This window comes from Triticum dicoccoides, chromosome 1B, assembly GCF_002162155.2.
Source record: "Triticum dicoccoides isolate Atlit2015 ecotype Zavitan chromosome 1B, WEW_v2.0, whole genome shotgun sequence".
Classification (NCBI taxonomy): domain Eukaryota; kingdom Viridiplantae; phylum Streptophyta; class Magnoliopsida; order Poales; family Poaceae; genus Triticum; species Triticum dicoccoides.
Genome location: NC_041381.1, coordinates 70,719,688 through 70,742,254, shown reverse-complemented (window position 1 = coordinate 70,742,254; position 22,567 = coordinate 70,719,688). Strand labels below are relative to the sequence as shown.

At 44.5% G+C, this 22,567-nt stretch overlaps 1 protein-coding gene across 1 annotated transcript; it reads right to left on the bottom strand.

Annotated features, from left to right (window-relative positions):
• Positions 1 to 19,334: 19,334 nt before the first annotated feature.
• On the bottom strand, positions 19,335 to 22,088 carry LOC119320031 (probable uridine nucleosidase 2). The gene is made up of 7 exons (XM_037594182.1): positions 21,815 to 22,088; positions 21,275 to 21,390; positions 21,112 to 21,171; positions 20,355 to 20,537; positions 20,133 to 20,237; positions 19,694 to 20,034; positions 19,335 to 19,597 (listed from the first exon to the last, which is right to left on the bottom strand). Exons 1-7 carry the CDS (start codon positions 21,888 to 21,890, stop codon positions 19,492 to 19,494), a joined length of 987 nt encoding a protein of 328 aa, XP_037450079.1. The 5' UTR covers positions 21,891 to 22,088; the 3' UTR covers positions 19,335 to 19,491.
• Between the last annotated feature and the right edge of the window lie 479 nt (positions 22,089 to 22,567).

Sequence of the window (22,567 nt, the reverse complement as noted above, 5' to 3'; positions counted from 1 at the left end):
AAAGCAATAGCAGTATACTAAACGATCAAGTGCTAGGCTAACGGAATGGGTCATGTCAATCACATCATTCTTCTAATGATGTGATCCCATTAATCAAATGACAACACATGTCTATGGTTAGGAAACATAACCATCTTTGATTAATGAGCTAGTCAAGTAGAGGCATACTAGTGACTTTATGTTTGTCTATGTATTCACACATGTATCATGTTTCCGGTTAATACAATTCTAGCATGAATAATAAACATTTATCATGATATGAGGAAATAAATAATAACTTTATTATTACCTCTAGGGCATATTTCCTTCAGTCTCCCACTTCCACTAGAGTCAATAATCTAGATTACATAGTAATGATTCTAACACCCATGGAGTCTTGGTGTTGATCATGTTTTGCTCGTGAGAGAGGCTTAGTCAACGGGTCTGCAACATTCAGATCCGTATGTATTTTGCAAATCTCTATGTCTCCCACTTGGACTTGGTCCCGAATGGAATTGAAGCGTCTCTTGATGTGCTTGGTCCTCTTGTGAAATCTGGATTCCTTTGCCAAAGCAATTGCACCAGTATTGTCACAGAAGATCTTCATTGGTCCCGATGCACTAGGTATGACACCTAGATCGGTAATGAACTCCTTCATCCAGACTCCTTCATTTGCTGCTTTAGAAGCAGCTATGTACTCTGCTTCACATGTAGATCCCGCCACGACGCTTTGTTTAGAACTGCACCAACTTACAGCTCCACCGTTTAATAAAAATACGTATCCGGTTTGCGATTTAGAATCGTCCGGATCAGTGTCAAAGCTTGCATCAATGTAACCATTTACGACTAGCTCTTTGTCACCTCCATATACGAGAAACATATCCTTAGTCCTTTTCAGGTATTTCAGGATGTTCTTGACCGCTGTCCAGTGATCCACTCCTGGATTACTTTGGTACCTTCCTGCCAAGCTTATTGCTAAGCATACGTCAGGTCTAGTACACAACATTGCATACATGATAGAGCCTATGGCTGAAGCATAGGGAACATCTTTCATTTTCTCTCTATCTTCTGCTGTGGTCGGGCATTGAGTTTGACTCAACTTCACACATTGTAGCACAGGCAAGAAACCTTTCTTTGCCTGATCCATTTAGAACTTTTTCAAAATTTTGTCAAGGTATGTGCTTTGTGAAAGTCATATTAAGCGTCTTGATCTATCTCTATAGATCTTTATGCCCAATATGTAAGCAGCTTCGCCGAGGTTTTTCATTGAAAAACTTTTATTCAAGTATCCCTTTATGCTATCCAGAAATTCTATATCATTTCCAATTAATAATATGTCATCTACATATAAAATCAGAAATGCTACAGAGCTCCCACTCACTTTCTTGTAAATACAGGCTTCTCCAAAAGTCTGTATAAAACCATATGCTTTGATCACACTATCAAAGCGTTTATTCCAACTCCGAGATGCTTGCACCAGTCCATAAATGGAACGCTGGAGCTTGCACACTTTGTCAGCACCTTTTGGATCAACAAAACCTTCCGGCTGCATCATATACAACTCTTCTTCTAGAAATCCATTCAAGAATGCAGTCTTGACATCCATTTGCCAAATTTCATAATCATGAAATGCAGCAATAGCTAACATGATTCAGACGGACTTAAGCATCGCTACGGGTGAGAAAGTCTCATCGTAGTCAACCCCTTGAACTTGTCGAAAAACTTTTTGCAACAAGTCGAGCTTTATAGACAGTTATATTACCATCAGCGTCAGTCTTCTTCTTAAAGATCCATTTATTCTCAATGGCTTGCCGATCATCGGGCAAGTCAACCAAAGTCCATACTTTGTTTTCATACATGGATCCCATCTCAGATTTCATGGCTTCTAGCCATTTTGCGGAATCTGGGCTCATCATCGCTTCCTCATAGTTCGTAGGTTCATCATGGTCAAGTAACATGACTTCCAGAATAGGATTACCGTACCACTCTGGTGCGGATCTTACTCTGGTAGACCTACGAGGTTCAGTAGAAACTTGATCTGAAGTTTCATGATCATTATCATCAGCTTCCTCACTAATTGGTGTAGTTGTCACAGGAACTGGTTCTCGTGATGAACTACTTTCCAATAAGGGAGTAGATACAGTTATCTCATCAAGTTCTACTTTCCTCCCACTCACTTCTTTCAAGAGAAACTCCTTCTCTAGAAAGGATCCATTCTTAGCAACGAATGTCTTGCCTTCGGATCTATGATAGAAGGTGTACCCAATAGTCTCTTTTGGGTATCCTATGAAGACACATTTCTCCGATTTAGGTTTGAGCTTATCTGGTTGAAATTTCTTCACATCAGCATCGCAGCCCCAAACTTTAAGAAACGACAACTTTGGTTTCTTGCCAAACCACAGTTCATAAGGTGTCGTTTCAGCGGATTTTGATGGTGCCCTATTTAACATGAATGCGGCCGTCTCTAAAGCATAACCCCAAAATGATAGCGGTAAATCAGTAAGAGACATCATAGATCGCACCATATCAAGTAAAGTACGATTACGACGTTCGGACACACCATTCCGTTGTGGTGTTCCAGGTGGCGTGAGTTGCGAAACTATTCCACATTGTTTCAAGTGTAGACCAAACTCATAACTCAAATATTCTCCTCCACGATCAGATCGTAGAAACTTTATTTTCTTGTTACGATGATTTTCCACTTCACTCTGAAATTCTTTGAACTTTTCAAATGTTTCAGACTTGTGTTTCATCAAGTAGATATACCCATATCTGCTCAAATCATCTGTGAAGGTGAGAAAATAACGATACCCGCCGCGAGCCTCAACATTCATTGGGCCACAAACATCAGTATGTATGATTTCCAACAAATCAGTTGCTTGCTCCATAGTTCCGGAGAACGGCGTTTTAGTCATCTTGCCCATAAGGCACGGTTCGCAAGTACCAAGTGATTCATAATCAAGTGATTCCAAAAGTCCATCAGTATGGAGTTTCTTCATGCGCTTTACACCGATATGACCCAAATGGCAGTGCCACAAATAAATTGCAGTATCATTATTAACTCTGCATCTTTTGGTTTCAACACTATGAATATGTGTATCACTACTATCGAGATTTAATAAAAATAGACCACTCTTCAAGGGTGCATGACCATAAAAGATATTACTCATATAAATAGAACAACCATTATTCTCTGATTTAAATGAATAACCGTCTCACAACAAACAAGATCCAGATATAATGTTCATGCTCAACGCTGGCACCAAATAACAATTATTCAGGTCTAAAACTAATCCCGAAGGTAGATGTAGAGGTAGCGTGCCGACCACGATCACATTGACTTTGGAACCGTTTCCCACGCGCATCGTCACCTCGTCCTTGGCCAGTGCTCGCTTATTCCGTAGTCCCTGTTTCGAGTTGCAAATATTAGCAACAGAACCAGTATCAAATACCCAGGTGCTACTACGAGCTCTAGTTAGGTACACATCAATAACATGTATATCACATATACCTTTGTTCACTTTGCCATCCTTCTTATCCGCCAAATACTTGGGGCAGTTCCGCTTCCAGTGACCAGTCTGCTTGCAGTAGAAGCACTCCGTTTCAGGCTTAGGTCCAGACTTGGGTTTTTTCTCTTGAGCAGCAACTTGCTTGTTGTTCTTCTTGAAGTTCCCCTTCTTCTTTCCTTTGCCCTTTTTCTTGAAACTAGTGGTCTTGTTGACCATCAACACTTGATGCTCCTTCTTGATTTCTACCTCCGCAGCTTTTAGCATTGCGAAGAGCTCGGGAATAGTCTTGTTCATCCCTTGCATATTATAGTTCATCACAAAGCTCTTGTAGCTTGGTGGTAGTGATTGGAGAATTCTGTCAATGATGCTATCATCCGGAAGATTAACTCCCAGTTGAATCAAGTGATTATTATACCCAGACATTTTGAGTATATGTTCACTGACAGAACTATTCTCCTCCATCTTGCAGCTATAGAACTTATTGGAGACTTCATATCTCTCAATCCGGGCATTTGCTTGAAATATTAACTTCAACTCCTGGAACATCTCGTATGCTCCATGACGTTCAAAACGTTGTTGAAGACCCGGTTCTAAGCCGTAAAGCATGGCACACTGAACTATAGAGTAGTCATCAGCTTTGCTCTGCCAAACGTTCTTAACGTCGTCAGTTGCATCAGCAGCAGGCCTGGCACCCAGCGGTGCTTCCAGGACGTAACTTTTCTGTGCAGCAATGAGGATAATCCTCAGGTTACGGACCCAGTCCGTGTAATTGCTACCATCATCTTTCAACTTTGCTTTCTCAAGGAACGCATTAAAATTCAACGGAACAACAGCACGAGCCATCTATCTACAAACAAACATAGACAAGCAAAATACTATCAGGTACTAAGTTCATGATAAATTTAAGTTCAATTAATCATATTACTTAAGAACTCCCACTTAGACAGACATCTCTCTAGTCATCTAAGTGATCACGTGATCCAAATCAACTAAACCATAACCGATCATCACGTGAGATGGAGTAGTTTTCAATGGTGAACATCACTATGTTGATCATATCTACTATATGATTCACGCTCGACCTTTCGATATCCGTGTTCCGAGGCCATATCTGCATATGCTAGGATCGTCAAGTTTAACCTGAGTATTCTACGTGTGCAAAACTGGCTTGCACCCGTTGTAGATGGACGTAGAGCTTATCACACCTGATCATCACGTGGTGTCTGGGCACGACGAACTTTGGCAACGGTGCATACTCAGGGAGAACACTTCTTGATAATTTTAGTGAGAGATCATATTAAAATGCTACCGTCAATCAAAGCAAGATAAGATGCATAAAGGATAAACATCACATGCAATCAATATAAGTGATATGATATGGCCATCAGCATCTTGTGCTTGTGATCTCCATCTTCGAAGCACCATCGTGATCACCATCGTCACCGGCGCGACACCTTGATCTCCATCGTAGCATCGTTGTCGTTACGCCATCTATTCCTTCTACGACTATCGCTACCTCTTAGTGATAAAGTAAAGCAATTACAGGGCGTTTGCATTTCATACAATAAAGCGACAACCATATGGCTCCTGCCAGTTGCCGATAACTTCGGTTACAAAACATGATCATCTCATACAATAAAATATAGCATCACGTCTTGACCATATCACATCACAACATGCCCAAAAACAAGTTAGACGTCCTCTACTTTGTTTTTGCAAATTTTACGTGGCTGCTACGGGCTTAGCAAGAACCGTACTTACCTACGCATCAAAACCACAACGATAGTTTGTCAAGTTGGTGCTGTTTTAACCTTCGCAAGGACCGGGCGTAGCCACACTCGGTTCAACTAAAGTGAGAGAGACAGACACCCGCCGGTCACCTTTAAGCAACGAGTGCTCGTAGCAGTGAAACCAGTCTCGCGTAAGCGTACGCGTAATGTCGGTCTGGGCCGCTTCATCTCACAATGCCGCTGAACCGAAGTATGACATGCTGGTAAGCAGTATGACTTATATCGCCCACAACTCACTTGTGTTCTACTCGTGCATATAACATCAACGCATAAAACCTAGGCTCGGATGCCACTGTTGGGGAACGTAGTAATTTCAAAAAAAATTCCTACGCACACGCAAGATCATGGTGATGGCATATCAACGAGAGGGGAGAGTGTTCGTCCATGTACCCTCGTAGACCGTAAGTGGAAGCGTTATGACAACGCGGTTGATGTAGTCATACGTCTTCACGATCCGACCAATCCAAGCACCGAACGTACGGCACCTCCGAGTTCAGCACACGTTCAGCTCGATGACGATCCCCGGACTCTAATCCAGCAAAGTGTCGGGGATGAGTTCCGTCAGCAGGACGGCGTGGTGACGATGATGATGTTCTACCGGCGCAGGGCTTCGCCTAAGCTTCGCGACGATATGACCGAGGTGGAATATGGTGGAGGGGGGCACCGCACACGGCTAAGGAACGATCACGTAGATCAACTTGTGTGTCATGGGGTGCCCCCTTGCCCCCGTATATAAAGGAGGGAGGGGGAGGTGCGGACGGCCCCCTTGGGGTGCGCCTAGAGGAGTCCTACTCCCACCGGGAGTAGGACTCCCCCCTCTTGCCTTGGTGGAGAAGGAAAGGGGGGAGGGGAAAGAGGAAAGGGGGGCGCCGCCCCCCCTTCCTTGTCCTATTCGGACTAGGGGGGAGGGGGCGCGCGGCCTGCCCTGGCCGGCCCTCCTCTTCTCCCTCATGGCCCACTAAGGCCCATTAACCCCCGGGAGGGTTCCGGTAACCCCCCGGTGTTCCAGTAAAATCCCGATTTCACCCGGAACCTTTCCGATGTCCAAACATAGGCTTCCAATATATCAATCTTTATGTCTCGACCATTTCGAGACTCCTCGTCATGTCCGTGATCACATCCGGGACTCCGAACAAACTTCGGTACATCAAAACTTATGAACTCGTAATAAAACTATCATCGTAACGTTAAGCGTGCGGACCCTACGGGTTCGAGAACTATGTAGACATAACCTAGAACCATTCTCGGTCAATAACCAATAGCGGGACCTGGATGCCCATATTGGTTCCTACATATTCTACGAAGATCTTTATCGGTCAACCGCATAACAACATACGTTGTTCCCTTTGTCACCGGTATGTTACTTGCCCGAGATTTGATCATTAGTATCCAATACCTAGTTCAATCTCGTTACCGGAAAGTCTCTTTACTCGTTCCGTAATGCATCATCCCGTAACCAACTCATTTGGTCACATTGCTTGCAAGGCTTATAATGATGTGCATTACCGAGAGGGCCCAGAGATACCTCTCCGACAATCGGAGTGACAAAACCTAATCTCGAAATACGCCAACTCAACATGTACCTTCGGAGACACCTGTAGTACTCCTTTATAATCACCCAGTTACGTTGTGACGTTTGGTAGTACCCAAAGTGTTCCTCCGGTAAACGGGAGTTGCATATTTCTCATAGTTACAGGAACATGTATAAGTCATGAAGAAAGCAATAGCAGTATACTAAACGATCAAGTGCTAGGCTAACGGAATGGGTCATGTCAATCACATCATTCTTCTAATGATGTGATCCCATTAATCAAATGACAACACATGTCTATGGTTAGGAAACATAACCATCTTTGATTAATGAGCTAGTCAAGTAGAGGCATACTAGTGACTTTATGTTTGTCTATGTATTCACACATGTATCATGTTTCCGGTTAATACAATTCTAGCATGAATAATGAACATTTATCATGATATGAGGAAATAAATAATAACTTTATTATTGCCTCTAGGGCATATTTCCTTCACCGGTAACCCTCCGGCACTCCAGTTTTCTGCGAAATCACCCGGAACACTTCCGGTGTCCGAATATAGTCGTCCAATATATCAATCTTTATGTCTCGACCATTTCGAGACTCCTCGTCATGTCCGTGATCACATCCGGGACTCCGAACAAACTTCGGTACATCAAAACTTATAAACTCATAATAAAACTGTCATGGTAACGTTAAGCGTGCGGACCCTACGGGTTCGAGAACTATGTAGACATGACCTAGAACCATTCTCGGTCAATAACCAATAGCGGGACCTGGATGCCCATACTAGTTCCTACATATTCTATGAAGATCTTTATCGGTCAAACCGCATAACAACATACGTTGTTCCCTTTGTCATCGGTATGTTACTTGCCCGAGATTTGATCGTCGGTATCCAATACCCAGTTCAATCTCGTTATCGGTAAGTCTCTTTACTCGTTCCATAATGCATCATCCCATAACCAACTCATTTGGTCACATTGCTTGCAAGGCTTATAATGATGTGCATTACCGAGAGGGCCCAGAGATACCTCTTCGACAATCGGAGTGACAAAACCTAATCTCGAAATACGCCAACTCAACATGTACCTTTGGAGACACCTATAGTACTCCTTTATAATCACCCAGTTACGTTGTGACGTTTGGTAGTACCCAAAGTGTTCCTCCGGTAAACGGGAGTTGCATATTTCTCATAGTTACAGGAACATGTATAAGTCATGAAGAAAGCAATAGCAGCATACTAAACGATCAAGTGCTAGGCTAACAAAATGGGTCATGTTAATCACATCATTCTCCTAATGATGTGACCTCATTAATCAATTGACAACACATGTCTATGGTTAGGAAACATAACCATCTTTGATTAATGAGCTAGTCAAGTAGAGGCATACTAGTGATTATATGTTTGTCTATGTATTCACACATGTATTATGTTTCCGGTTAATACAATTCTAGCATGAATAATAAACATTTATCATCAAATAAGGAAATAAATAATAACTTTATTATTGCCTCTAGGGCATATTTCCTTCAGTCTCCCACTTGCACTAGAGTCAATAATCTAGTTCACATCGCTATGTTATTTAACACCAATATTCACATCTGCATGTGATTAATACCCATAGTTCACATCATCATGTGATCAACACCCAAAGGGTTTACTAGAGTCAATAATCTAGTTCACATCGCTATGTGATTAACACCCAAAAGAGTACTAAGGTATGATCATGTTTTGCTCGTGAGAGAAGCTTAGTCAACGGGTCTGTCATATTCAGAGTCGTATGTATTTCGCAAATATTCTATGTCCACAATGCTCTGCACTGAGCTACTCTAGCTAATTGCTCCCACTTTCAATATGTATCCAGATTGAGACTTAGAGTCATCTGGATTGGTGTAAAAGCTTGCATTGTTGTAACTTTTATGACGGGCTCTTTTATCACCTCCATAATCGAGAAACATCTCCTTAGTCTTCACTAAGGATATTCTTGACCCATGTCCAGTGATCTACTATTAGATCAAAATTGTATTCCTTTGCCAAACATAGAGCAAGGTATACAATAGGTCTGGTTCACAGCATAGCATACTTTATAGAACCTATGACTGAGGCATAGGGAATGACTTTTCATTCTCTTTCTATTTTCTGCAATGGTCGGGTCTTGAGTCTTACTCAACTTCACACCTTGTAACACAGGCAAGAACTCCTTCTTTGACTGTTCCATTTTGAACTATTTCAAAAATTTATCAAGGTATGTACTCATTGAAAAATCTTATCAAGCGTCTTGATCTATCTATATAGATCTTGATGCTCAATGTGTAAGCAGCTTCACCGAGGTCTTGCTTCGAAAAACTCTTATTCAAGTATCTTTTCTTGCTATCCAGAATTTCCATATCATTTCCAATTAACAATATGTCATCCACATATAATATTAGAAATGCTACAGAGCTCCCACTCACTTTCTTGTAAATATAGGCTTCTTCAAAAGTCTGTATAAAACCATATGCTTTGATCAACTCATCAAAGCATATATTCCAACTCCGAGATGCTTGCACCAGTCCATAGATGGATCGCTGGAGCTTGCACAATTTGTTAGCACCTTTAGGATTGACAAAACCTTCTGGTTGCATCATATACAACTCTTCTTTAAGAAAACCATTAAGGAATGCAGTTTTGTTTATCCATTTGCCAGATTTCATAAAATGCGGCAATTGCTAACATGATTCAGACAGACTTAAGCATAGATACGAGTGAAAAACTCTCATCGTAGTCAACACCTTGAACTTGTCGAAAACCTTTTGCGACAATTCTAGCTTTGTAGATAGTAACACTATCAGCGTCCGTCTTCCTCTTGAAGATCCATTTAATCTCAATGTCTCGCCGATCATTGGGCAAGTCAATCAAAGTCCATACTTTGTTTTCATACATGGACCTTATCTCAGATCTCATGGCCTCAAGCCATTTTGCGGAATCTGGGCTCACCATCGCTTCTTCATAGTTCATAGGTTCGTCATGGTCTAGTAACATAAACTCATAATAAAACTGTCATCGTAACGTTAAGCGTGCGGACCCTACGGGTTCGAGAACTATGTAGACATGACCTAGAACCATTCTTGGTCAATAACCAATAGCGGGACCTGGATGCCCATACTGGTTCCTACATATTCTACGAAGATCTTTATCGGTCAAACCGCATAACAACATACGTTGTTCCCTTTGTCATCGGTATGTTACTTGCCCGAGATTTGATCGTCGGTATCCAATACCCAGTTCAATCTCGTTACCGGTAAGTCTCTTTACTCGTTCTGTAATGCATCATCCCATAACCAACTCATTTGGTCACATTGCTTGCAAGGCTTATAATGATGTGCATTACCGAGAGGGCCCAGAGATACCTCTCCGACAATCGGAGTGACAAAACCTAATCTCGAAATACGCCAACTCAACATGTACCTTTGGAGACACCTGTAGTACTCCTTTATAATCACCCAGTTACGTTGTGACGTTTGGTAGTACCCAAAGTGTTCCTTCGGTAAACGGGAGTTGCATATTTCTCATAGTTACAGGAAAATGTATAGGTCATGAAGAAAGCAATAGCAGCATACTAAACGATCAAGTGCTAGGCTAACGAAATGGGTCATGTCAATCACATCATTCTCCTAATGATGTGACCTCATTAATCAAATGACAACACATGTCTATGGTTAGGAAACATAACCATCTTTGATTAATGAGCTAGTCAAGTAGAGGCATACTAGTGACTATATGTTTGTCTATGTATTCACACATGTATTATGTTTCCGGTTAATACAATTCTAGCATGAATAATAAACATTTATAATCAAATAAGGAAATAAATAATAACTTTATTATTGCCTCTAGGGCATATTTCCTTCACCAAGCACATCAAAAGACACTTCAATTCCATCTGTGATCAAGTCAAGGAGCGAGACAAAGAGATTTGCAAGATACATACGGATCTGAATGTTGCTGACCCGTTGACTAAGCCTCTCTCACAAACAAAACATGATTAGCACCAAGACTCCATGTGTGTTAGAATCATTACTGTGTTGTCTAGATTATTGACTCTAGTGCAAGTGGGAGACTGAAGGAAATAGGCCCTAGAGGCAATAGTAAAGTTGTTATTTATATTTCCTTATATCATGATAAATGTTTTTTATTCATGCTAGAATTGTATTAACCGGAAACTTAGTACATGTGTGAATACAAAGACAAACAGAGTGTCACTAGTATGCCTCTACTTGACTAGCTCGTTGAATCAAAGATGGTTAAGTTTCCTAGCCATAGACATGAGTTGTCGTTTGATTAACATGATCACATCATTAGAGAATGATGTGATTGACTTGACCCATTCCATTAGCTTAGCACTTGATCGTTTAGTTTATTGCTATTGTTTTCTTCATGACTTATACATGTTCCTATGACTATGAGATTATGCAACTCCCGAATATCGAAGGAACACTTAGTGTGCTATCAAATGTCACAACGTAACTGGGTGATTATAAAGATGCTCTACAGGTGTCTCCGATGGTGTTTGTTGAGTTGGCATAGATCGATATTAGGATTTGTCACTCCGAGTATCGGTGAGGTATCTCTGGGCCCTCTCGGTAATGCACATCATTGTAAGCCTTGCAAGCAATGTGACTAATAAGTTAGTAGCAGGATGATGCATTACAGAATGAGTAAAGAGATTTGCCGGTAACAAGATTGAACTAGGTATTGAGATACCGACGATCGAATCTCGGGCAAGTAACATACCGATGACAAAGGGAACAACGTATATTGTTATGCGGTTTGACTGATAAAGATCTTCGTAGAATATGTAGGAACCAATATGAGCATCCAGGTTCCGCTATTGGTTATTGACCGGAGATGAGTCTCGGTCATATCTACATAGTTCTCGAACCCGTAGGGTCCGCACGCTTAACGTTCGGTGATGATTGGTATTATGAGTATGTGTTTTGATGTACCGAAGGTTGTTCGGTGTCCCGAATTTGATCTCGGACATGATGAGGAGTCTCAAAATGGTCGAGACATAACGATCGATATATTGGATGGCTATGTTTGGACATCGGAATGGTTCCGGGTGAGTTCGGGAATTTACCGGAGTACCGGGAGGTTACCGGAACCCCCCGGGAAGTATATGGGCCTTATTGGGCCATAATGGGAGAGAGGAGAAGGGAGCCTAGGAGGGGGCGCCCCCCCTCAAGCCCAATCCGAATTGGGTGGGGGCCGGCCCCCCTTTCCTTCCCCCTCTCTCCCCCTTCCTTCCTCTCCTAATCCAACTAGGGAAGGGGGGATCCTACTCCCGGTAGGAGTAGGACTCCCCTTGGGCGTGCCATAGAGGGCCGACCCTCCCCCTCCTCCACTCCTTTATATACGGGGGAGGGGGGAACCCCATAGAAACACAAGTTGATAGTTGTCTTAGCCGTGTGCGGTGCCCCCCTCCACAGATTCCACCTCGGTCATATCGTTGTAGTGCTTAGGCGAAGCCTTGCGTTAGTAATTTCATCATCACTGTCATCACGCCATCGTGCTGACAAAGCTCTCCCTCGACACTCAGCTGGATCGAGAGTTCGTGGGACGTCACCGAGTCAAACGTGTTCAGATCACGGAGGTGTCGTACTTTCGATACTAGGATCGGTCGGATCGTGAAGACATATGACTACATCAACCGTGTTGTCATAACGCTTCCTCTTTCGGTCTACGAGGGTACGTGGACAACACTCTCCCCTCTCATTGCTATGCATCACCTAGATGGATCTTGCGTTTGCGTAGGAATTTTTTTGAAATTACTGCGTTCCCCAACAAAAACGAGAAAAACTATTTACATGGGAAAGCTCCCAACAAGCAAAAGAAGAACAAGGGAATATGAAACCTGATGCTAAACCCGCTGTTGATCACCAACGTCGGTTAAATCCGAAGATGAAAGAAGTGGTAAGAACGGAAATATTAAAACTTTTGGAAGCAGGTATAATCTATCCCATAGCTGATAGTAGATGGGTAAGTCATGTTCATTGTGTCCCTAAAAAGGATGTATTACTGTTGGGGTCCCGATAACTGCCACACGTGTGGTGTATCGGGTAGTTGGGCCACACGCCTCGTGTGGCATGGACAGCAACCAGCCCACACACCTACGAGTGGGCAAAACAACTAATGCCCACACACCTCTTTTTTTTCCTCCTGAACCCTCTCACACGCATGCGTGTGGGCGAAGTTGATAACGCCCACACACCCGTATGTCAGGCCTCGTACCCTCCTGGTCCCGCACGCCATGCGTGACACCCACCGTGCGCCCGCAGTTGCCATGGTCCAGACCCTCGTCCATGTTCGTTTAACTGGAGTTGCCATGTCGCTGAACTACGGTTGCCATGTCGGACAACTGCAGTTGCCATGGTTGCTCAACTGCAGTTGCCATGTATGGTCTGATCTAATGTAGTTGCCATGATTTCATAACTTTAGGAGTTGCCACATACTAACACTAGGCAGTTGAGAGAGTTGCCATGTGCTCACAAGCATGCTAGGGCAGTTGCCATGTAAAAAGGAAGAGTTGCCATTTGCTTACGTGCACGTTAGGGCAGTTGCCATGTATGTGCACGTTGGGGCAGTTGCCATGTACCATGCAAAAACACATGGCAACTCGGTAAAAGAGAGTTGCCATCTGCTTACGTGCACACTAGGCAGTTGCCGTGTACCCTGCAAAAACACATGGCAACTCGGGTAAAAAAAGAGAGTTGCCACCTACTTATAAAGCACACTAGGGAAAGTTGCCATGTGCGCTGCAAAAACACATGGCAACTAGCAGCTTGGGTGTGGGCGAGGAGACGGGCGTGTGGGCGAGATGGCAAATGCCCACACACTAGCCCTCACTACAAGAAACATGTTAATCCATGACGGATTTTCAGTGACAGTCTCGGAATTCGTCATGAACCGCCTAGTACAGACCCGCAAGCCCACTAAAGCCCGCCTAAAGCCCTAAACCTTTCCCCCATATATAAGCTAACCCTAAGACACTCCTGTCCCCAATCTCTTACTCCACCCGCCGCCAGCACGCATCGCCTCTCCTCGGCCCCGTCCTCCGCCTCCACCTCCCCATCTCCACCTCTCCGCCCGAGATCCAAAGGTTGCACGGGCCCGATGGGAAGAGGCGGCCAACCCTAGCCGCTATGGCGCCCCTCTGCTGCTCATGACCTGGGCCATGGATCTGCGCCACAGGCCTCCCTCCTCTTTCTCCCAGGCGGCGCAGCTGCCTCGCCATCTGAAGATTTGGGGCATCAAGCGCCGGATGAGGAGAGGACGACGACCGTGACCTGCGGGAGGCCCGAGCTCGACCTCTCCGGCGACGTCAACGCCCCGCACAAGGTCCCTCCCTGCTTCCCCCCACCGTCTCCTCTCTCCTTCATTACTTCATTTTCTATCCCATCCCCAATCGAAGTTTCTTGCTTCGATTCAGATCAGCAGGACCTCCGCCTCTTCAGTTCAATGGAAGGCGACCACCGGGACCCCACGCTCCAGCCCGACGAGCTGGACGAGCTCGATGGCCAGGTCCTCCGCCCCGACCACCACGATTCCGCAAAGAACAATAAGGTTGACCCTTCTTGCTCTGTTTTTCTTTTCTTTCTAAGTGATTGCTACTCTGCTCAAGCGTAGTTCTCCAGGGGCTATCCTTTTCTCTTGGACTGAACCTGGCACAGAAAATGTGGCCACTTTGTTTCCTGGTACTCGTAAGCTACAGCGAACGAGAGATAGTAGGCTGCGTTTGGGAGCCAAAGTGTTTTTGTAGTTTTTAAGGAGTACTGGCATCTCTAAAACTGTGATCTTTTTGTAGTATATAGAAAAGAGGTCCTGACCTCTTTTCAAAAAACCGAGAAACGCTTCCTGGGTTGTCACTCTGTCCATCGACACCTGTGACGCATAAAATCAATAGCTTGCCGATCCATCTATCCGGCTAGAGGGGCGCACCTACTCGTACAAATGACTACTTAGTGCCGGCTGAAAACACATGCACGCAAAGGTGATTCTAACAGGGGTGTATCGCTCCAGATCACTTTGACGTCTTTGACAGATCTGTGAGCAGCCGTATGGCGCCGGCAAGGACGCACGAGCTGCAGACGTCGACTTGCACTCATGTCGTAACTAGCTTGGTCTTTGATTGATTACAAGAGATAACTCTAGTACTACTACAGATCATTCCTAGCATCTAGGAGAAAACATGCCAGTGCAAGGCTGAATGCATACGGTGGCCATTAGCACAAGCTGATTCATGAGTGTAGCTGAGTATGCATGCAACAACATAACAATCTGTGCAAACCAAAGAAAACTGAAAAAAAACTGCCACTTGTCAGACACCTCAGTGGTTTTATCGAAACTGAGAAAATCTATGTTTTTCAGAAACTGGAGTATTTGTTGCCCATCTATTGAAATACTGAGGTTTTGGAATACTATGATTCTGGAAAAAAGGTGTTGCCAAACTAGGCTGTACTGTTTGCTATTTCCTGTTTCTTCTCTCACCATGAGAGCACTAGCAGTGTAGAATTTTTGAGATCCGCTAGTTAGTTAAGCAACTGATAATTTAATAATTTAATTCCCATGAGATGCTTCTATTGGTTCCTTGGATTTTTCTTTTTTGTGGAATAAAAGTAAGTCATTAATCTCACTCAATAGATTGTTAACTAGAGCTGCTATTACACTGCTTCTCTGTTATTATTTGTGCAAACTTTCTATCTGATATCATCATTTTGTTGATCAGTCCTCCTAGCCTATTCTTGCTCCTGCGCTAATTACATACAAGTTTAGCGTCAGATCCTGAAATGTACTTACTACCATCATTTGGTTGCAGCAAATATTACATATTTTGTTCATCGCACCTTGTCGTACTCACTGATATGGTATTATTTGCTGCCATCTTTGATTGTAAAAATTATATTTATTTGCTATTATTCTTTAAGATTTTTCTCATGCTAGTTTTCTGATTTTTCTAGCATGAACAGACTATAACATCGGTTTTTGTGGAGACAAAACGAGAAGCTGATTCATTGAGATATTGGCTATGCAACAGAGGTTTCCTTGCAACGGCGATCCATGGTGACAAAACACAGGAGGTAAATACATATTCCGAACTCTTCTGTCATCGCCTAACTTTTTCGTTAGCAGCAATATAAAACTGCAAAGGCAACACATTGTAGCTAATACCTAATATTTTTGTTTGAAATATCTGCCATGCTGTTTTAACACTGGAAGCTCAAGAACAAGATACATTTTTCTGAGCATGCTATGTACTTGTATGAGTTACAGATTTGATAAGTATGAAGGATGTATCTAGCTTAAGCATATGTACACATCTTGTTATACCCATGGCTCTGCTTGGAGTATCTCTGCTAAGATTTTAGCTAGTTTTATGCCTCGTGCCCACCTGTTCCGTATATTAAGAAAGAAAAATAAATTCAAACTGTATGTATATGCCAGAGTTGCACATGTAACTTAGCTAGTTTTATACCTCATGCCGACATGTTCTGTATATTAAAAAAGAAAAATAAATTCAAACTGTATGTATATGCCAGAGTTGCACATGTAACAGAGACATGTGCTCACAGATTGCTGCTAGTCTATTTCCTGTAACCATGTAAATAGATTATTTGTTACGTGGCACTCCTTTGGCATTTTCTTAAAGTTGCTTGATCAGTCTATACCACTTAAATATGTTACGCATTGTTTACTGTTGCCAGCACTTCAAGATGAACTTGCAGCATAAATATTTGAGTTTCATTTGTAAACCTGTTGACATCCTAACATTTGAAGTTTACACTGCCCGGTTCTATGATCAGAGGCTTCACGTCATGCATATGTTTGTTAGTGAAATATTCTAGGTATGACGACAAAATGATAGCTGCCTTCAAGAGGTCCAACAAGAACCTGAATGACAACCTCAATGATGTAATACTTAGTTCTGTGACATGTGTATTACTTTGTCACTTGACACACTTTTCTTTTGATAATTTTTTAAGAAACCTCATGTTTACTCTTATTTTATAGTAGATACATTGTTATTCTCATTTGCAGACACTATGATTTAAGAATTTTGGACAACATGTAATTCATTTTTATATTTGTTTTAATTATAATTTTTCTACTATCTGTTCACAATTATCTAAGGTTCTTGTAAATATGCAGGTAAGATTGGGAAGTGGGCTACTTGGTGCTGCTCACAATCAAACTTGATGTTTGCCATCAGGAGGGCCGCCAGCAGGAATCTAAATAATAGCCTCGATAGTTTGTATGACCTGTTGATGTAAAATGAATTGTACTCATGACGTGTGATATATTTTGTCAATATAAAATGCAAGTTATCTTTTTTTGAGGATTTTATAGTGCTATGATGTAGATACATAGAGCAAGCTGGATATTGTACACTTAACAAATATTTTCTCTTGGACCAAAATTGGCATTAGGCTTTGTGTAGTGCGTTATGCTAAAAATTGGGCCGAAAGAAATGGCTTAATGTGCTCAAACATGATGAATTTTGTGACGGAAAATACTATCCACGTAGGTAGACATGTCATTCTATTTGGTTAATCAAAAATCCTACATGTGTTAGTCCATGACGAATTGTTCCGTCACAATGGATTGGGCCTGGGCGGGCCTGGGGCAGATCCATGACGGACAAGAATCGTCATGTAAGGTATGCTGTCAAATTATGACGTGATATACATGACGGATTTCAAATCTGTCATGGACATGCACTCATGACAGTTTTTCACTAATCCATGACAGACCAGGACTGTCACGTATTAACACATTTCTTGTAGTGCCTTGTGTGTGCGTGCAAAGTGGCGTGTGGCGCGAACTGCTGAACGCCCACACACCAGCCCCTCCTGTGTGGTGAAACGGCCGTGTGGGCGACCGGGTGAACGCCCACACACCAGGCCAGTCCTACGTGGCACTAGAAACATGCCAAGATTCGTGCGCTCACGAACGGACGCAGATCCACGCGTGTGGGCGAGATGCAAATGCCCACACGTGTGGGCGTTAACATTTCCGTACTGTTGTTCCTAATGATAAGAATGAACTTATTCCACAAAGAATTGTTATAGGCTATAGACCGGTAATTGATTTTAGAAAATTAAACAAAGCAACTAGAAAAGATCATTACGCTTTGCCTTTTATTGATCAAATGCTAAAAAGATTATCTAAGCACACACATTTTTGCTTCCTTAATGGATATTTTGGTTTTCCACAGATACCTGTTTCTCAACCTGATCAAGAAAAGACCACTTTTACTTGTCCCTTTGGAACTTATGCTTATAGACGTATGGCTTTTGGTCTATGCAATGCACCTGCTACCTTTCAAAGATGCATGACTGCTATATTGTCTAACTTTTGTGAAAAGATTGTTGAGGTTTTCATGGATGACTTTTCTGTTTGTGGGAAGTATTTTGATGATTGTTTAAGCAATCTTGATCTAGTTTTGCAGAGATGCGAGCAAACAAATCTTGTCTTGAATTGGGAGAAGTGTCACTTTATGGTTAATGAAGGTATTGTCTTGGATCATAAAATTTCTGAAAGATGTATTGAAGTGGACAAAGCTAAGCAGGAACATACCAGGCCCGTGGCCCCACAGGCCTGGCCGGGTTCTCAGAGGCCCATAAAGTTCCCGCCTTCGCACTGCAGCAGGCACGCCGTCGGCGTCGTCGCCCCTGTCTAAGTCGCACCCCTGCCTCCCCGCACAGTGGGCGTCGAGGCCACGCCGGATCCGGCCCGCTAGGACCCAGATGGGTCGTGACACCGCCACCCAGCACCACCGGACCGCCCCACCGCCAAGTGGAAGCACCACCATTGTGCGCGCCGCCGGTCGCCGCCACTAGGACGTCGGACCGCCACCGGTCGAACATCACCGCCGTCGCCCCCCGCCTCGGGCAGGAGGAGCACACGCGAGTACTGGAAGACCCGCCGCCGCCGACACCATCCGGCCAGATCTGGGGGCGACCGCCTGCGGCGACGGGAGGGAAGGAAGGAAGGTGGAGGACGAGGGGGAAGGGGGCGCGTGACGCCCCTGGCCGCCTCCCGGGGAGACGACGCATGGACAGGACGAGGAGGAGGGGAGAGGGGAGTGGGGTGGGCCGGGGCGCACGCGCCAGGCGGCCGGCGGCGGCGGGAGGGGGCTAGGGCGCCGGCGCCGTCGGGGGAACCCTAGCGGGAGGGGTTGGGTCGGGAGCAAGGGATTTGGTCCTCCGTCAGTGTGCTTCTCCACTGAGGCAACCTTTGTTTGCCTCCTAGTCTTAATTTAGTCGACATTGCAATATTGAGAACCAATTGCAGTCATTACCGGAATTTGCAGTTACGCCTCTTGCCGTGAGTATAGGCCAGATAGCCGTCGGTACAGGTCAGATAGTCGTCGTAACAGTTGGAGGTTTGCCGACGGCATTTCTACCTGTGCCGACGGCCCGACAAAAAGCTGTCGGCATAGAAAATTCCGCGATATCCAGTTATTCGGTAGTGAGTTCGATCATGACAATTCACAACGAGCAGTTCAATAATTCCACGAGACAATGTGTCTACATGAAGAGCGTCGAATGGGGTACACATAAATCACGAGTCGATCAACCGACGGATCTCTACAATTTCAAATCATTTGATGCGCAGATATACAGATCATGAACTGACGCTTAATTTTTGAGGAGCTCCTTGACGAAGGCGACCACCTTGGCCTTGTCCACCGTCCACGCCACCGAGATGGGCGTGTAGCCTGACCACGCGTTCTCCGACTTGAACCTGCACGCCATTGATGGAGACATCAGCACATTGAGATCACTGGTCAAACGATGAAAGATTATAAAATACTCATTGATTGATTGATTGATTGATTACTTCTTGAGCCCCATGTCCATGGAGGTGTGGCCTCTGCAGATGCCCTGGGTCTCCACCCGCACCACGCCCTTCCTGAAGGTGAAGAGCTCCGGCCGGACCAGCGCCGCGAGGCTCACCGGGTCGTGGAGGAACACGGCGGGGTCGCCGTACGAGTGGAGGTGCCAGTCGCTGTAAAACTTGCAGATGTCGCAGAGGAACTGCGCCTGCTTGCCCCCGGACCTCCTCAGCTCCGACAAGTCCGCCTCCGTGAAGCTCACCTGGGTAGTGATGTTGAGACCCACCACCGCGATGTCCGCGCCCGACGTGAATACCATGTCCGCCGCCTCCGGGTCACTGTGGATCTGTCCATCGATAAGAGATGCTTATCTGGTAATCCAAGGTGAAATGAACCAAAGTTGACTGCAGAATAGAGGTATGTGTTGTGTAGTGGTGACATTACGTTTGCTTCGGCTGAAGGGGTGGCATTCCCTGCTGCGAAGAAGGCTCCGCCCAGCACCACTATCTTCTTCACCTTGGTAACAAAGGAGGGGTCCATCTTTATGGCCTGAAGCAAGCAAGATTCAGAAAGAGTTAAATGTTGGACTCCTGCATGATTCGCATGCACAACCTGAAAATGAAATCCTTCCTAGGCGTTAAATATATCAACACAGAAAGAATGTACCAATGCAAGGTTGGTCAGAGGGCCCAAGGCGAGCACCGAGACCTCCCCCGGGAACTGCGACACCTTGTCGACCAGAAACTCCGTCGCAGTTTGCTCTGCTTTCTTGGTGATGGGTTCAGGAACTGATACGTTCCCGAGGCCATCGGATCCGTGAACAAAGTCTGCAACTTGCGGCTTCCCTCCCTGCAATTCAGAGAAAGATAGGAGCAGTTCAGATTTCCATCTCACAATACATACTGACTTTCCTCTCAAAAGAAAAATACATATATACATACATAACATAAGAAACAACTGAATATGCAAGTTCAGAAGATGGTGGGTTCTGAATACTGAAGATAAATAGGGTACAGACAGAATAGGCAGGTATTGCAGATTTGCTTATAACAAACCAAAGTGTCAGACTTGACTGGCAACTTCCATTTGAGATATTGAGTCCATTCTGAGGAAGCTTTGCATGATAATTAATGTGTGCACTGCTGATACATACGTACTACTTAAATATGCAAGTTCAGAAGATGGTGCGTTCTGAATACTGAAGATAAATGTGGCACAGACAGAATAGGCAGGTTTTGCAGATTTGCTTAATAAACCAAGGTTTCAGACATGACTGTCATCCGTTTGAGATATATATTGAGTCCATTCTGAGAAAGCTTTGCGTGATACTGAAATGTGTGCTGAATTGCTGATACATTGTCCCAACAGTTGTATTTGAATGTTTCGGGGAGTGCGGTAACAAGCGATTTTGCAAGCGGTATACCTTGAGAGGCTCGGCGCTGCCCTCCGCCACCGGCACGTCTGGACGGCCAGCCTTCTCACACTGCCAAGCCAATCAAACAGGGTTTACCTTTTCAGCAGAGTTATCAGTAAAGAGTCACCAACATGTAAATGGCAATGGAGGGTTGATGCCTGGTAGTACTTGCCAGTATCAAGGCGTTGCGGGTTGCGTAGGCGGTGGTGCAGTTGCCGAAGATGGTGGTGAGCCCTAGGACCTCCACGCCCGGCGCTTGGAACGCCATCATGATCGCCACGCTGTCGTCTGGCAACAGTGGACAGGCCATAGAGCAGATTTTTAGTAAACAACGAGAGAGAGAAAAAAGGAATAGTACTAGTACATTACAGTGATTTCCTGTTGCTCTTCTTCCGAAGAAGAAGAAAAGGTTCGCTATGTAAGTAGTAGTATGATACAAAAAGGAAAAAGAGCAGTATATTCCAGATGTAGAAGGCAACGATGACAGAAAGGCCCCCAGGAATCAGGAATGATCAGGAGCTACTACTAGTACCACTGCCCACTGGTATCCATTCCAGTGTGAGGCAAGCAGCCTTCAGATGAATGGCGGGGAATGGGGATCAGGCCAGGGCAGGCTGCTCATGTTTTTTGGCTTGGCCAAGGAAGGGGACTACGGGTTCGAAGGGATCAACGCAGGATCGGGATGAGGAAGGTAGGGTAGGTAGGTAGGTACCTATGCCGGGATCGGTGTCGATGATGAGCTTCATCGTCTCCTCCGCCGGCTGGATCTGGTGCCCGTTCGCCGCCATCGATCGCCGCCCGCCCGGTCGATCGCTCGGTGGGTGGGTGGGTGGAACCTTCCCTCCGTCGGTTCGGTCACTGTCTCCTCTGCCTGGAACTTACTTCTTCCTTCCGTCCGCTGGGCAGAGAGTTTTCCGTGTTTGGGCAAGTAACAAGTAGAGATCGATTTTGTCACATGCTGCTGCTGACTGTCGGTTAGTCCGATCTGGACGCCAATGACGGATGAGTGTGTGTGATCAACACAACAGGTGCGTACTCATACTTGCGCGCAACCACTTGGGAGAACGGATTTACGTATTCAAACTGCACAAGTGGAAGTGGGGAGAAAAGAAAAACCACATCGGGGTAATACAAGCGATGCAAGTCCTGGGCTCGTCTCCGCATTAGCCAAGGCCAGCGTGCACGCCTATTTTCCGGATGATTTCTTTTCCTGGGGAAAAACGACGAGGTTTATTGTTTATTATTCCTCTACATATAGTCACGCATACCAAATCCAGCACCCTATACGTCCGTGGGCAATGACCGGTCGGTCCTCAAATCGCCTCGTCCACATCCATATACCCGATACCCTAAATCCATACTATGCATGCAACGATGAAACTAAACTACGTGAATCATCAACGAAACAGATAGACATAGAAATGGACATAATCTGAGTCTCCAGTCGCCCCTCACCGGTCCTCCT

Coding starts and splice junctions, on each gene's coding strand:
- LOC119320031 (XM_037594182.1), bottom strand. CDS start 21,890: ATGGCGGCGAACGGGCACCAGATCCAGCCGGCGGAGGAGACGATGAAG. Junction 20,538..21,111: donor GCAGCGCCGAGCCTCTCAAG/GTATACCGCTTG, acceptor TCTGAATTGCAG/GGAGGGAAGCCGCAAGTTGC. Junction 19,598..19,693: donor ATGGACATGGGGCTCAAGAA/GTAATCAATCAA, acceptor AATGGCGTGCAG/GTTCAAGTCGGAGAACGCGT.